A 16652-nucleotide genomic window follows, 5' to 3' on the forward strand; every position below is an offset into this window, starting at 1 on the left:
AAGTCATTCAACCGTTTTGCATTTGTTTCGACGTAAACCCGCAAATGAATGGTATAGCATAGAAAACTAGATTAATTGGGATTTGTCATCAGTATGATAGACGGAATGGGATACTTTAGATCTCACCCATCCGCCGTAAGTGATTCAGTTGAAATTCCTACATGTATACTAATTAAATTAGTATACTAAGTTATGTTGAATTACAAAATGTTCTTTTTAAGAAAAACGTTTGATCACTGCTGCTGTTTCCACTGCGGTGAATGAGTTTAAAAAACAAATGTTTTTAAAACGTTCATAATATAACGTATAGAATGTGCTCTTTTATGAAAACAAGACTAACCGCAGCATAGAAATTAAGTATTAAGTTCAGAGCGCCGCCAGATGGTGGAGCTCCGTCATAACAATATGCATATATACTGTGATTACTTTCCGGAGACTCATTGGTCTGCTGATGAAGCGCAAGCGCACTTCCTGCTGCGCGCAAGCACGTGTACATTACGTATATTCATAGGCAACCACGTGTGCGTAAGAGGCATGCGCAAATCTTCCAGGAAGTGAAAAGACGCTTATCCAACTTAACAAGAAGCGGTATTGCGTTGAAAATTTTAATATGACTTCATTTTGTACATTTCTTATTGTTCATGGATATTTACGCCACTTTCATTAAAATACGAAGCGGTTCCCACAAACACGATTTCCTTAAGCCTTGTACTATTTGGAAACGGATTAGCAATGCAGTTTCTTATTAGTTGCATCCTTTATAATGGATCTCATATATGATATCGAATTATGTTTGAACGACAGCGCAGCTTCTGTTACCGCTTGTTGAGCTACGGTGGTTGAGATGAGGACATCCTGCTCTGTACTCGTGTATCCGTTGGACCAAATAAGTAAACCGAAATGGGAATTAAGATAGTGGTTCGGTTTGCAGCCTTCACAAGAGTCCTTACTCTTCTTTTACAGGTAGAATCTGCTGGTGCCTTCGGCGAATGTTAGGTCCTTTACTATAATGTTAGTCCTTTACTAGAATAACGATTTCCTGTAATGGGTAAAAGAGTGCATGAGCTTTTATTTAAGTGTGTGTGTGTGTGTGTGTGTGTGTGTATCCACACTTTGCCTGCATACCTGCTAATCTGAAAAGGAAAGGCAACAAATGACACCAAGCCATTTCAGAAGGTCCTCAAAAGATTTTTTTCCCTGTGCCATAGCTTTTTTGTGTGTGATTGAGTCTGCATGCTTTTCTCTCTTGTAGGCAGTTTTTAATGCTGTGATCCCTGATCATCCTGCGGATGCCTTTAGTCCTCCTCGGCTGGAAGACCCATTGCTCCTGGACGGTCTGGTGGAGACACTCTTTGGTGGCTTGTCCCGGTGGGATGCTGAGCACTTCCTCTTCATTGCAGAACGTGGCTACCTGTATGAGCACAATTTTGCCTTCTTCCCCCTGTTTCCTGTCACCCTGAGGACGTTGGCCAGCGTCCTCCTGTGGCCCCTGGCTGGCATGCTGACGGCACGCGGCCGGCTCCTCCTGGCTGTAGTGCTGGCTAACTTTGCGTTCTCTGTCATTGCTGCTGTGGCCCTGTATAGACTGGGCTGCCTGGTCCTAGGAGAGCGACGCCTGGCCTTGCTCTCCAGCCTTCTCTTCTGTCTCTCACCAGCCAATGTCTTCCTGGCTGCTGGCTACTCTGAAAGTCTGTTTGCTGTGCTCACCTTCAGTGGTCTATGGATGCTGGAGGGTGGGCGACCTTTCACTGCCAGCGTGCTCCTTGGTCTAGCTACTGCTACTCGGGCCAACGGCCTGGTCAACGTTGGGTTTTTGCTGTATCTGCCACTGCAGCGGGGGCTTGTCCAGGCCATCGCTGTCAGCAAGGGGGCAGGGGGGCTGAGCAGGAGTCACCACTATATCTCGATTTCCCTACGTTTCTTGTTCACTGCTACCTTGGGCTCCGCCATCATCGTGATTCCCTTTGCTGCCTTCCAGTATTATGGATACCAAACCTTCTGCACACCCTCTCTCCTCCCAGACACTGTATCTTCTGCCCTTCTTGACTTGGCTCGGGTTAAAGGTTACAGGATTCCAGACACAAAGGGACTCTCTCCCGGCTGGTGTTCCTCACGCCCACCGTTACTCTACTCTTACATTCAGGATGTGTACTGGGATGTGGGATTCCTGCGCTATTTTCAGCTGAAGCAAGTACCCAACTTTCTACTAGCGCTACCTATGGCCACATTAGGTGTGGCTGCAATTAAGAGCTTTATTTCAGCCAACCAGGACCTGTGCTTGAGGCTGGGACTCTGGGGTGATCAACTAAAACCGCAAACAAACATCCCATCTGGGTACCACAACCCAAAGGTTTTTGTGTACATGGTGCACCTCACTGTCCTCTTGGGCTTTGGCGTGTTTTGCATGCATGTACAGGTAAGGATCCTTAAAAAGATGTTTTTCCTTCTCAAAGTTAGTAATAATCTGGTCTTTTCCCTGGCTTTTTCACTCACTTAAATCTGAAAAAAAATGCATTATGATTTAGCTCACAATGTAGGAGTAGATTTGATTTAGGTTATATGCTGCTGTGGTTTTATGCACAAGGCATGGGATGTCGTAGGTGGGATGTTTCGTAAATAAGACAGTTTGGCAATATGGGATAACATGAAATAAAACATTACTCCGTAATGGTGTTTGTAATTATACAAACATAAGTACACATGAGTTTCTTGATCATGAGTTTTAGATCTAAGTCTTGTTTGTGTACCAGTCCTGTTCTTAGTGTGGTTTATTTACTTGATTCCAGCTGATAAGGACTGGAGAAATTAATAAAGTTAGGGCACATTCAATGGTTTGCTTGAATTGTTAACTGCCTTTAAGTTGTATGTTATTCTCATTTCTAAATCTTTTCCAGGTTCTGACCCGATTCCTTGCCTCTTCATCTCCCGTGATCTATTGGTTCAGTGCGCATCTTCTGCTTTGCTATGAGCCCTTGTTGCAGGAAGATGGATCTTCTCCTGATGGCGGGAGACAGGATCGTACGGACCGCCACCCACGCCTCCTGACAGCAGACTCAAGAGTCCTGCCCCACAATCTTTTGACTTGCCTGCTGTTTCATTGGAGGACTTACTCGCCTATAAGCCGTTGGGTGCTTGGCTACTTCATCTCCTATTGGCTGATAGGATTGGCGTTGCACTGCAACTTTTTACCGTGGACATGATGCTTGCAGTGAAGGTGCCTCTTGAACAGCAAGCATGTGAAATGACCAGTTTTTTTCAGAGATGTCAAAAAATGCATCACCGCACAGTGTTTCAGAAACATTGGTAGCTCTATGGAATTATGGGAATAATGAAATAGCGTCCTGCCCATTAGAAGAATATGGAGTATTAGTGTGAAAATCCTGTAGTTAGGGAATATTTGAATTGCATCTGTGTTTTAGAAACTGTAAAGAACTTACTTTCAGGGCTAGACTCTGCTGGCTTACAAATCAGGAGTTTTGCAGCCTTACCTTTTGGAAAATTGTTTATGGTGTAATTTACCATCCTGGGTGTAGAAGAGTGGGAAAGCAGGCATGTCCGTTTTCAGGGAACTGCTACAGTCAGCATCCAGTGGTGTAAATGGGTAAGATGCAAGTGAACTGAATATAGATGAGTATAGCAAAGTCTCTACCTTCCTATTTGCTGTATCAGTCTGTTCATTCGGATTATTGGGGCGACGTTTCCAGCTCAGCTGAGAGGTATTTTAATGATACATGACGTTTCTCATGATCTCATGAGTTTTTTTATGATACATCGTCTGGAATAAATATGTTTATTTTTCTTAATTTTTTTAATCTAATAAGATACATTTTTGCAATAAAGAGTGTTAATGCCTTTTTGATGAAGCCTGATGTACATTGTTGGGTTCTCCTGACATCTAGTGGTTGTTTTAATTGGTACAACTAAAAGCAGTAGTCAGTTTAGCTGCTTAAAAACAAGCCTAATTTAGGAAGATCTAGTAAAATGGATGGTTACAAATGAGCATTTTTGGCTGTCATCTCTGCAGCAAGTGTCTCTGGAATTGTGTTTTATATATCTACAGACATTTTGCGGTTTCATTAAGCTATACAATCTTCTTCAAAAGTGCTACAGCGTAGCCAGATTTGCAAGAGTTTAACTAAGTGAAGTTGCAGCTCTACTTCATTTTGAATTGAATCAAATTAAAGGATAAATTAGGGTATTTAACGTAGTAACTTTAAAGTTACAGTAGAAATTGGTCTTGTAAATTGAATGGAAAGTTCTCGTGTACTTATAACATATGAGCTCTTATATTTAATGCCTAATTCAGAGACCTGGCATATTAATCTCAGGGCGGCAGATGAGGGAAAATCGGGAGGGTGGCTGGTGCTAGCTGGGCTTGGCCAGAATTACAGGAGCCCCTCTCCTGCTCTGCAAATTGTAGCAGGAAATACTGAAATTGTGTGGCTTTTTAAAATACTGTTGAAATACCATATAATGCGGTATAATGGAACGAGCGAGTGACAATGCGGTGGCCCCAGGCTGGGGATGCCCTGTGTCTCCATGTCATCATCGATAAATGATGGATAGTCAACCTGCCAGGAGGCATTTGGAAGAGGCTGCAATCTGGCACAGATAACTGATAATGCATTGGCTGTGTAACCGCCCGAAACCTTCTGTAAGAACCACGTCCAAGGTCATCACAAGATCCAGGACTTGTGGAAGTCCACTGAGTTCGTAATCAATCTCATTGTAGTACAAGCTAACTAGTAGAGCTTAGCAACTGCCTCAGCAGCAACAAGATACGAGCACAGACACTGCTCAGTTCCTTAAGCCTGAATTATACTTCTGCGTTGAACCTACGGAAGTGGTCTACGCCCGTTGTGGCCATACTTGTGCTTGTGTCGCTCTGCAATTTTATGGGGGCGGGGGGGTCAAATCCTAGAATTATCCCAGCTTATAAGCTTGTCCAAAGCGAATCTATTATCGAATGAACACTTGGAAAACATGCTGGAGGAAGTAAGCTCTACTGCTGAGCAGGCGAATGCACCATCTAGACTAAACCACTTTCCTTAGATTCCTGTTCCTCACATGAGACAGTCTGCTGTGTATCCAGTGGAGAGGAACACTGACCGAAGGGCTGAATAAGACACCAGTTCAGAATTTAAGCTTTGAGGTGGACGCGTCATTCACTCGCCGCTCTTGCTTCTCTGATCTGACAGAAGAACTGTGGCTGGGAGAAGTGAGCCTCTGTGAAACTGAAATAATCTCTGTGATCATGCAGGGCTTTTGGATGGAGATAGAGGAGTACAGGGCTACAATTCTGTCCACGGATGGACCATCCTGAACAATAACATAGCTGGAACTTGCCATTCAGTGTCAGAATCTTGTAGAGTTGGCTTCACATGGCAAAAAGAATTACATGCGTCAGATATCAGAAGCAAGTCCTCACCTTGCTATGATGCCTGGGGTGAAAATCATTCCTCAAGAAATAGTTATTGTTCGTGGCATATTCAGTGAGTTCAAGGAACAGCTTGACAGCATGGCTCAGAGAGGCTGCAACCATGGGGACAGTGAGTTTACTGGCATGTAAGATTTTACAAGCTATCCTGGAGGAACTGAAAAAACTGTCTGCTACACACAACACACTGGCCTTGGCCACACACCTTGTGCAACGATGGAAAATTGTCACCATTGTGACTTGGAGTGCAAAGGAGTTACCAAAAGTTACCAGCTGAATGTAAAAATTACAATAGTGCAACAAGTCAGAGGTCTTGTAGGGAGACTGAAAAAAAATTCCTCACAAGAACTTGGACACGAGTTGCAGAAATTAGTGTCTTAGCCAAACTTTGAGTGGCTTCAGGTGGTGATATTGGTGAAGGTGAAAGGAAAATCATACATTTTGTAACAACGCTATTTTTTAAAAACTCCAGAATTCTCTAAATTAGATACAGACAAATATGATATTAAAATGGTCTTGAGAAATATATGCAAAACTGTTGCTATTAAGCTGGGGAACCTTTCTTGTCAGCAGTGCAGATGTTTGGAGGATCACATAACTAAAATCGTTAAAATGCCACTGAAGATCTGGATGTTCATGCAGACACACATAAATCAGGGACCAGCTATGATGCATCATGACAAGTCTCCCCCCAGGTTGAAGCGGAGGTGTGAAATCCCAGGCCTAAAATGATCTTCACCTCCAAAGAAGCAGGTTTTTGAGAGAGTGTATTTCCTCAGACACAAATGTCATATCAGGGAGGAAGACTTCAAGATGTTCTCCGTTCAGCCCTGTTGCGATTTTTCATTGGCAACCTCAGTGTGCTGAACTTTCTCATTCTTTCTGGCACCTCTTGGAAACTACTGCAGAAAAGTTTGTAGATAAGGTGATGGATCACTGCTTATCCTTCTCAGAATGTCATCCACCAGATGAGGCTGTGCAGAGAACATGATCCAGACAGGGTATGGTTTCCAGGACAGAATTCCTGAGGATTCTGCATACATGGCCTGAGGACCAAAAAGTCAAACAAACATTGAACTCCTTACCAAAGTCTCTGAACTTGACACACGGTCATTATTGGATTTTGTGCTGATGACAGCTGTGCTCAGGAAGAACGATTTTCCAGTAACACATTAGGTAAGACTTTAAGTAGCAGATTTATCTGAAACAACATTACATGTGCTTTCTCATCGTCCCTATGTTTAACATAAAAAGGAATGCTTGTGTCTCATGAGGTAACGTCAAGCATTTTACTTACATTCTCCATATGAAATGAATAAGCATGGCCTTATTTAATGCTAAATTATGTACCAGGACAAGAATGCAAGTTAGTCATGTAGGTTATAATACTTCTAAAACTGAAGGATTAAACCTTTTATCTATCCTTTATGGAGTGTATCTCAGTCAGTTAGGGATCTGTGTCCGGAAGGTTGTGAGTTTGAACCCCATGGCTGGCAGAGTAATCATATTGCAGTTCAAATAGGCTCTAATTGCGTCTGGGACACAGTCTGACCCTGTGCTTTATCCTCTTCTGGAGATCACCCCCTGAAGCAAAGTGCTACTGATTTATTTACTGCAGGTTAGCTTTGTTCGTATTTCATAACACTCTCCAGATAATAACCACCATAGGGTGCTGCCAGAGATTCTTGGTCCCATGACAACGTATCATTTTGCCCCAACCCAGACCAATCCAATAATTTTTTAGGGCTCCAGTCATTCAGTAGTCTTGGAATGAAAACGGACCAATAGGATGACAAGTAAGGTATATTCTTATTGTTCCTATTGGACAATCCTTACATTTGTCTTAAATTATCTAGCTAATGAAGAAATGCCACTTTGTGGAATACCCCTGTCCTGTTAAACCTGAGTGACACAAGGAAACATAGCGCGCAATCTTTTCTCTTGTCAAAAATTATAACTTTTCAGAGGAAGCAGGATCGAATGAGGAACAGCATTTTATAGCATGTTTCGCATTGAGAACTTTCAGATAACTCAATGGAAAAGAAATGCATTATGGATGGAAGTGAAGAATAGCCGCCTGTGTCTAATAACATACACGTTTGAAAAATAATGCATATTGAGTGTGCATGTTTGTTTTTAATTGGCAAATGCTACGGTCTTATAAAATGTATTAAGTAAGGATAATTTTTACGCTCAAGGAAATGCGCATTTAAGATATTCAGTTAAGTACTCGATTATACTCTGATTGGCCTGAATTAACTAATCCTGGCGGTTCACGATTATCTAATATCGATTAAATCCGGCCTGACAGGTCTTTCATGCGTACTGAAAGACACTGCTCATGTAACGAAATGGGAAAAACAACTATTTACGTAGAATTCATATTTAGTAATGTTGTGGGCGCTAGCATTGTACCCCAGTGATCGCAAAAACGGCAGACTAACTCTGCCATGCGAAACTCAATCAACTAAGCGCAGCTCCCACAGAAAAACTAACGCAAAGACACATGGAGGAGTCTCGGGACATCTGACGGTCGGCCGATGTACGGACAAACTGATGACCGTGATCAGCGACAATATCACGAGAAATGCTGGGCTAAGTAACTTTCCCTGTGGTGGGTGATTGAATGAGATCCCAGTTCTCATACTTAGCACCCCATCCAACTTGATCTTCCAGTTAACCGCGGGAAACGCGGTCAGTGCTACTGGTGGCCGCAAACACAGGTTTCATATTATATTCCAGCACGTCGCTAATATTCCGAAATCGCGAATTAATAGCTATGCATCGCAGGATAAGGTGGGCTTGAGTAGCATCATTTCCGTGTGCGGTTTGTTATTGGAAGGAAGTGCGTCGGTAACGTTGCTCGTTTGTATTTGTGTCGTTCGTCCTTGATTACGCTAGTAAGTACTTTAAGGGGGTCTGACAGGCTCAGAAAAACAGCAGCCTATACGCCGAAGGTAACCCAGCCGCTCAAGCGATATTAACTGCTTGCATTCACTTTCAGGGGATGTCTGACCTGGATGGAATATACCCTGTATATCTTTCTGTAATTGTGGGACTATTAAAAAGAAAAGCGTCAATTGCCTGGGGCGACAAATTTTATTATCGAAGAAAAAAAATTAAAAGCTGTTCATATAAGCAGATGGATAGCCGGACGGCCACGAACACGCCCCCGCAGTCCGAGCAGCGCCGACCGCGTAGGAAGTGGGAAGTTTTCCCGGGAAAGAACCGCTTCTTCTGCGATGGCCGGATAATTGTCGCAAGACAAAGCGGCGTCCTGCCCTTCACCCTTGGCCTGATAATCTTCACTAGCGGCCTCTTCTTTATATTCGAGTAAGCGCATCCCTCACAGCTTGCAGTCTCCTGTATCACAACTTTAATTATCATCGATATCACTTACATCGACGCCATTTTAATGAACTATGTAAATTTGTCTCCTCTAGAGACTGTTATATAAATCTGAATGGGTCACCTGTTTATTAATAGGCTTTGAACACCATTGCAGTAATAGAAAGTACCCTCCCTTGTTGATGACACGTTTGCATCCTTCCTCATTCCAGCTGTCCCTTCTTGGTGGAGCACCTGACCAGCTTCATTCCGGTGGTTGGGGGGGTCCTCTTCATCTTTGTGGTGGTCTCCCTCCTGCAGACCAGCCTCACAGACCCTGGCATCCTGCCCAGGGCGACGCTAGATGAGGCAGCCGACATCGAGAAGCAGATCGGTAAGGGAATGTGTTTGCAGAGGTAGGCGCCTGGTCCTGATGGCCACAATCCAAAGGCTTTTAAAGGATTCTGCTGGATTGACAGCAGGTGGCTCACTTTCCATATAACTGCTTCAGGTAAAGTTCTTGGAGCTGAAATGCAATCCTGTGGCTGCCATGAAGCGCAGTTGGTCACGTCTGGCCTAATATGTGTCTGTACATGCATTCAGAACAATGGAGGTGGCGGCATTCAGGTGCGCGGGCTGGGTGCCCGGCAACGGAGGAGGTGGCGTTCAGGTGCGCGGGCCGGGCGCTTGGCAATGGAGGAGGTGGCGTTCAGGTGCGCGGGCCGGGCGCCCGGCAATGGAGGAGGTGGGGGCGTTCAGGTGCACGGGCCGGGCGCCCGGCAATGGAGGAGGTGGGGGCGTTCAGGTGCACGGGCCGGGCGCCCGGCAATGGAGGAGGCGGCGGCGTTCAGGTGCACGGGCCGGGCGCCCGGCAATGGAGGAGGCGGCGGCGTTCAGGTGCACGGGCCGGGCGCCCGGCAGTGGAGGAGGTGGCGGCATTCAGGTGCGCGGGCTGGGTGCCCGGCAACGGAGGAGGTGGCGTTCAGGTGCGCGGGCCGGGCGCTTGGCAATGGAGGAGGTGGCGTTCAGGTGCGCGGGCCGGGCGCCTGGCAGTGGAGGAGGTGGCGGCGTTCAGGTGCGTGGGCTGGGCGCCCGGCAATGGAGGAGGTGGCGTTCAGGTGCGTGGGCCGGGCGCCCGGCAATGGAGGAGGCGGCGTTCAGGTGCGCGGGCCGGGTGCCTGGCAGTGGAGGAGGCGGCGGCGTTCAGGTGCACAGCTGCTCTTTATGCTTCTCATGGTATCCAGCCACATGCTCAGGTGCAGCTTGGGGTCAATGTTGTTCTCTGTATGTATTTTAAAGTCTGTGTATCCTTGATTTTATGGGGAATGTTAACATTCCGTTATGGGTAACTCAGCAAAGATCCCCAAGCATGGTATCCAGTACAGTGTTCCTGTAACGTAACAGGAAACGTGCAAGCAGACGCAGTGATTTGCCTAAAAGGGATGCTCATGATTTCCATGTGCTGTCATCTGTCACAACTATTGCAGTTAATTATTAGCTTGTAGTTTGCATTCCAGCTAAGCTGCTCAGTTATGTAACTCAAGCTATATGGAGTTGTTGTAAGATTTGTGCTTTGCTCAAAAGTGTGTAAGTGGCTCTATCCTGTATGATATCTTGGTTAATCTGTTCTTAACCCCTTTGGCCCTGTCCTCATAAACTATAACTGTTCCTTAATGTTCAATAAAAACACTAGGTTAGACATTCCTGTTAATGTTAATGATGAGGAAAATCAGATTCATATTGCTTACGCCCCTGATATGTAAACATATAGTCTCACCTTGTTAAATTACAAATATAAAAATCTGTGATTAGGATAATTGGTGGACGGGTTGATGCTGTATGTATTTTCATGGAATTTGGGATGGAATGACTGTAGCCTTGGCCGCCCTGATGCAGTTTGCACAGACTAACCCGCACAGACTAACCCGCACAGACTAACCCGCACAGACTAACCCGCACATACTGTTTGCCTCTCGCCCAGATGACTCCGGGTCGTCGGCTTATCACCCTCCCCCACGCACCCGGGAGGTCGTCATCAACGATCAGGTGGTCATGCTCAAGTACTGCTTCACCTGCAAGATGTTCCGGCCCCCACGCACCTCCCACTGTGGCCTGTGTGACAACTGTGTGGGTAAGGATGAGCTTCAGAGCCCCCACCTCCCTGCTAAGCCCCCACTCCCTCGATAGGCTTAGCTGTCACAAGCAGTCCCTCTCCTACTACCTTAAATATTCTAAAACAGGAGTTTCAATAGTAAAAATCACTAGTTCTATTTTTTTCTAGTTTATTTTTCTTATTTTTTTTGCTGTTTGACAAACGGGAACATTTCTGCTTGGAAAAACTGAAACGTGTGTGTGTGTGTGTGTGTGTGTGTGGGAGAGGCCTTGTTTTATGTTATAACTTTTTTTTTTAACCCATTTATAGAAGTTGAAGCCCCTTGCTGAAGAGGGAAACAGCTGGACTTTTAGCTGACAGTGTGAGGTTGTCATTAACCTTTGCAGATCCGGCTGCATTCACTGCTGCACAACAGAAAACCCAAACATACTAGCATTCAGTACAATTTTGTATTTACCAATTTAAAAAAATAAATCCTAGTAATGAGTGGGGGGTTGTTTTTGGTCTCAGACTGGTTTAAAATCCCTTTAATACAAAAATAGCTTGGATATAGATCTAATTTGCCCAGGTGCCTGTATACATATCGCTGGCTGACTTTTCATACCCTGCTTTCGTCTAAACTTCTCTGACAATATCAGAACTGAATTGTCAGTGGAATTCAGGTTCTGGCTAAAATTTATTGATAAATATTCATTGTCATAGGAGACAATCTCCATTTAACTAAAATGTCATTTGTCTGTTACAAGAGCCAGTTGTGATGTTATAAAAGGATCCAGGAAATGCCACCAATCTCAGCCTGTGATGTATTTTCAAGGAATGATCATGCTTCTTACGTCACTGCAGGAGTTACTGGGGTTTCCTAACTGGCTATTTCCAAATTCAAAAGAACGATGCAAGATTTCTTTTTCTCCCCTCTAAACCTGCAGAATATTAAAATGAAATATTTTTGCAGCTATATTTAATTCTGCATTTGTCACACAATGCTTGCCATTTGTCTCCACAGTCTTGTCAATTGCTTTAGAAAAGTCACTGATATTTGCATTGAAACCATTTGTGCTATAAAAACAGACAGATTGTTGGCTTGCAGTAGTATTGTCCAGGGTCATGTGAATCTCCTAAATTAGATCTTCACATGAAATGCTGCAATTACAGCTTTGCGTTCTGTGATTCCGGCTTCTGTTTTCCTTTGTATAAAAAAACTAATAAAATTGAACTAATTGCAGTCCCCAATTTTGGAAAGTCTAAGGGAAACTCGTACTGCCTTTTTCTTAATTAACATTTAATGGAATTTAAAAATAAATGCAAGAATCCCCCCCCCCCACACAGACCCAGTAAAAGTAAGTATTCCTGTAGTACTGAACTTGCTATTTGCACTTGAGTGATTCAAGAACTTCTTCCTCCATATAAATTGTTAGCAGCTGTTGGTCATTATTTTAATTGACAGGAAATGGAATTACACCTTGGTGTTTGCTGAAACAGTGCACTGTATGTGGTCATAAGCACTGCTAACAAAATTTTAAGTGCTCTGTAATGGCTGATTTGTATCACTTGCAGCATACCATAGTTTTTGTTGAGGCACATTTTTGGGGCAATAATCTATAAAGCTGAATTCCTTCAGCAGAGAACTTGCGTCTTTGCTTGAGAGATTCATTGGTTCCCTCTGCCCTGCCGTCCTGCAGAAAGGTTTGATCATCACTGTCCCTGGGTTGGCAACTGCGTGGGCAGGAGGAACTACCGCTTCTTCTACACCTTCATCCTGTCTCTGTCCTTCTTGACTGCCTTCATCCTCGGCGGTGTAATTACACACCTTACGCTACGTATGTATACCCCCCCCCCCAGGGTGTTTAAGCTGACGGTAGCTGATCCTTTTCGTTTTACTGTTTTCGTGTTTCTGGCATATCTGCTAAACTGGCTTGTGCTTCGATGCGCTCGTCCGGAAGATGCTTTGAGTTGCTGCTTCCTGTCATGTTCCTGTCCCCGTACCCCACGCCCCCACAGCCTACTGGGCTGTGACGCTGCACCCAAACCCTAAAGGCGCAGCCCCACTGGGGGGCAAACGCTTGCAGGAGTAGCTGGGGGGCGATTTGGCTGAACGGCAGCGAGTGGCATAGCTGATAGCTCACGCTGTGGTGTAGTTTGCAGGTTGTTTAAGGGTAAGCTGATTTGCATAAAATGTGAAATGTAAGCTCTGTTTGGCTATTTCAGTCTGTGGTTTGGAGAGCAGATTGGATAAATGCAGAATGGTAATGCAATATATACTTAGTAAAATTATTAATTGTATAATGGATCTGCAAACTATCACATGGCAATATCACATTACGATATGTGAAATATCTGAGTGAAACAGCGATATTTATAACAAAAAATTAAATGACCTGAAATAAACTATAGCCAAAGTTTATCTACCACCGTACCAGTAGTGTCAGATTAGTTGATGTTACTGTGAGTTGTCAGCAGACCCAAAGCAGGGATGACAATAAGCGATTATTGCACAAGGCAGCGGAATATCACACAGCCCTCTAGCATAATGTGACAAAGATCTATTCAGCATGCAGCAGTACTGGGGAGAAAACATCAGATGTAGAAGCTTAGGTTTTTAAAAGGAAACCTTTTAATCATGACAGTTGTCAGGTGACTGAGAGACTGTTTTAAAAGAGCATTTTTCATAGTTTCATAGTTTGTTTTGATGCCCGTTTCTCTTGCTGTCCTCAGCCATAGAATCTGGCACATGGCATCCCTCATACTGGAGTGTAGGGATGATCTTTAGCTGTATCTTGAATGGAAAGTGTGTGTGTGTATGTGTGTGTGTGTGTGTCCCTGCACACGCTCCCCCCATAACCCTGTGTGATTCGGCTGCCTTTATGCTGTGCTGGTCTCAGGCTTTACTTTTTCCCTTAGGTTCTCAGGGAGGCAGGGGTCTCCTCTTCGCCCTGAAGAAAAGTCCAGCCAGATATCCTTTGTTTCCATGGAGATGTCCTCCTGTGGCCTGTTTGTGGCCTGGGTGCCTGAGGTTGTCCTATGACCTGCATGTGTACCGCCTGATCGGATCAGTTGTAGAAGCCGTGTAGGGTTATTTTGCAGTCTCTGTTTTCTCACAGGACACCAAGGATGGGCCACATTCGGCATTCTGAGCCATTAATGTTCCCTGTGTGGAGCCATGTGCTTGGGAATGCAGTGTTGCATTGTGGGATACTAGTGACTGTGGATAATAGCTGTCTTTAAAAAATAATTGCGGGTGATTGTATGTGAAAGCAGACATGACTGTTGTGCTGTCTGCCCTAATCTAGCTAGTGTTGCTGTGTGTTTATTTCTTTGACATTTGCACTGTCCTGGAGTTGGTCGTGTGCTGCTTCTCTATTTGGTCTATTCTGGGCCTCACAGGCTTCCATACCTACCTGCTGGCATCTAACCTCACCACCAATGAGGATGTGAGTACAGCTCTATTTAATTTTTTTTCATTTAAAAAAATTTTTGTTTTTTGCATTGCTTTCTTGGTCTGATAGGTGTGTTTGATCTATTTCAATGAAACCCATTTTCACATGCCCTTATCCATATTAAATGCATTTGCTTCATTGCGTTTAATTCATTTTAATTTGAAAGGGCCATAGATATACAAAATTCTCTATAAATATTTGTATAAGTGCAAACATATTAAATGAAAATATTAGTCAGTCGCATATGAATAACTGCCTTTTAAGGTGAGTTTGCCGTCAGTGTAGCTTTAAGAATGACTATTTCACTTGGCTGACACTTAAATGGCTCTATAAATAGTGTGGGAAGGAGTTAGGTAGTAGCATTAAGGAATGTTTATTAAATGGCAGGCTTATTTTAACTGTCTGAAATACGCGAAACCACTTCACACATAAATTGCATCCGTGACCATAAGCTGGATGTATGAAGACTTATATATTCATGACTTCCCGTTCCTTGTTCTAGTGAAAATCTTTCTCTGTCCTAGAGCACCGTGCTTTGGCGCTTTTCCCGATAAACCACTAATTTGAACATCCGACCTGCAGTTTATTTAATGGGCGTTAATGCTGTTTTAAAAGAATCCATCCTTCGGTTTTTATTAACTTAAATTATATGTACAAAGAACATTCTCAAAAACTGAAAACGTACTCCTGTCTATACTGCTAGGGCATAAGTATAGTAGTAGTACAGTAACTTAGTATCGATGATGGATGTTACTCTCCTAGCTGATGTGATACTGTGGCTTTTTTTCATTTCCCATCCTGTCTGCATGCACAGGCTAAGGGCCTGTGGTCTGGGAAGAGGTTGGCAGACTCTGCAAATCCCTACAGCTATAACAACATGTGCACCAACTTCTGTGCGGTGTTGTGTGGACCCCTGCCCCCCAGGTAGGGCCTCCTGGTCTCCGGGTGGCATTTCGGGCTGTTGGGGGAGCTTCTCATTAAGGGGTTTTTGTGGATGCATCGTAACTGAACAGCTTTTCACTTCTTCAGCCTCATTGACCGTAGAGGCTTCATTCCATAGAGGGATGCCCTCCCCCCCCCACACCGCCTTCATGCTCAGAGTGACCTCAACAGGGAAGACTTTCTGTCGTGAAGCTGCCACCTTATGCCTTGATTCCACAGCCACATCATCATAGAAGGCGTGGTCTACCCATAAAGTGTCCTGGGAGACCTGCTTTGGCCTGGTGCTGATTTAGGCTGACTAATGGTGATCCTGGTGTCAGTCGGGTATGTTGGTATATTAGTTATGTTATAAATAACAATGATTTGTAACTTCCTACTGAACCGATTTGACCTTGTCTTTTTGTGATTGAAATATGGAGATGGAAGCCGAAGCGAGACCCAACGTGTGCAGAAGCAGCTTCTTTAATGTATTGCGACCAGACGGTTGTCTGTTGCCTTCAAAATGAGGATTAAATCCAGTCCTCTGAGTCATGTATGAAAGCAAACTGTGCTCTCATTGGCTGAATGCCTCGGGAGCAGAAGCGATGGCTCTCGTGCGCGATGACGTCTTTGGCCCGGATACCCGTCATTTATAATTGCTTTTTTACATCCGTCAGCAGGATGTGGCTGCCAGCCCCCTTAGGACAGTAATTGTATCTGAGCCTCTCAAAGTGCTCAAACACGAGAGGCCTTCCGAACTCGCCATTCTCCCCTCGCTGAATTTCTGTGTTGTGGATTTGAAGCCATCCTGTTTCCCTGGGTGTGAAGATGCTGGATGAGGCATGACTTTGCAGCCTAAAAGGATCTTCTCAAGTCTGGGCAGTGTAGCTTTGAGAGATGGAGTCGTCTTTTAATGTCTGGGCTCATAATTGTGGTAATTACCTCAGTTTATTGGGGCAAGACTCTGCTTGTCCAGTCAAACTCTGGCTGCCACACTGGAATGAAGGATTTTGTCTGGGACTGGCACCCAGTTCATGGAATCCAGTAATTCCCCCCCCCCACCCACCCCCCCAAAAAAAAAAAAAATCTGCAATTCTCAGGTCAGCTGGTAGTGGTCTCCATTAAGGACATTTTGCAATGAGGTTTTCCATTGAAATGGAGATTCCACACATTCCCTATTGCACAGTTTTTGTCTGTTAGTCATATACCCGCCCTCAGTCAGAGAATGTATATCGTACCTGAAAGCTCTTCATTCCTCTGGCACTTTATGCAGTAGGGATGTGAAAACTAGCTGATAAGAACATGCTGTAACTATTCAGTGTATGAAGCCACCATCCCACAGGCCTCTAATTCAGCTGCACTGCACAGTGATTTGTAACGGTGTCCCTTTACTTAACCTGGTACCGGTTAGCTCACTGCA

At 44.3% G+C, this 16652-nt stretch overlaps 2 protein-coding genes across 3 annotated transcripts; both read left to right on the top strand.

Moving 5' to 3' along the window:
- Positions 1 to 543: 543 nt before the first annotated feature.
- On the top strand, positions 544 to 3863 carry pigv (phosphatidylinositol glycan anchor biosynthesis, class V). Its single transcript, XM_049026146.1, has 3 exons — positions 544 to 963; positions 1253 to 2416; positions 2895 to 3863. The coding sequence occupies exons 1-3, from the start codon at positions 901 to 903 to the stop codon at positions 3198 to 3200; spliced, it is 1533 nt and encodes a 510-aa protein (XP_048882103.1). The 5' UTR covers positions 544 to 900; the 3' UTR covers positions 3201 to 3863.
- Positions 3864 to 7703: 3840 nt separating this feature from the next.
- Positions 7704 to 16290, top strand: zdhhc18a (zinc finger DHHC-type palmitoyltransferase 18a). 2 transcript variants are annotated; one of them, XM_049026152.1, is made up of 8 exons: positions 7706 to 8770; positions 8998 to 9158; positions 10746 to 10895; positions 12557 to 12694; positions 13776 to 13827; positions 14203 to 14305; positions 15126 to 15235; positions 15341 to 16290. In XM_049026152.1, exons 1-8 carry the CDS (start codon positions 8445 to 8447, stop codon positions 15369 to 15371), a joined length of 1071 nt encoding a protein of 356 aa, XP_048882109.1. In that variant the 5' UTR covers positions 7706 to 8444; the 3' UTR covers positions 15372 to 16290. The 2 variants fall into 2 exon arrangements, with proteins under 2 accessions (XP_048882110.1, XP_048882109.1); XM_049026153.1 differs by lacking the exon at positions 12557 to 12694 and having other exon boundaries at positions 7704 to 8770.
- Positions 16291 to 16652: the final 362 nt, after the last annotated feature.

The sequence above is a fragment of the Brienomyrus brachyistius genome, chromosome 9, assembly GCF_023856365.1.
Source record: "Brienomyrus brachyistius isolate T26 chromosome 9, BBRACH_0.4, whole genome shotgun sequence".
NCBI lineage: Eukaryota > Metazoa > Chordata > Actinopteri > Osteoglossiformes > Mormyridae > Brienomyrus > Brienomyrus brachyistius.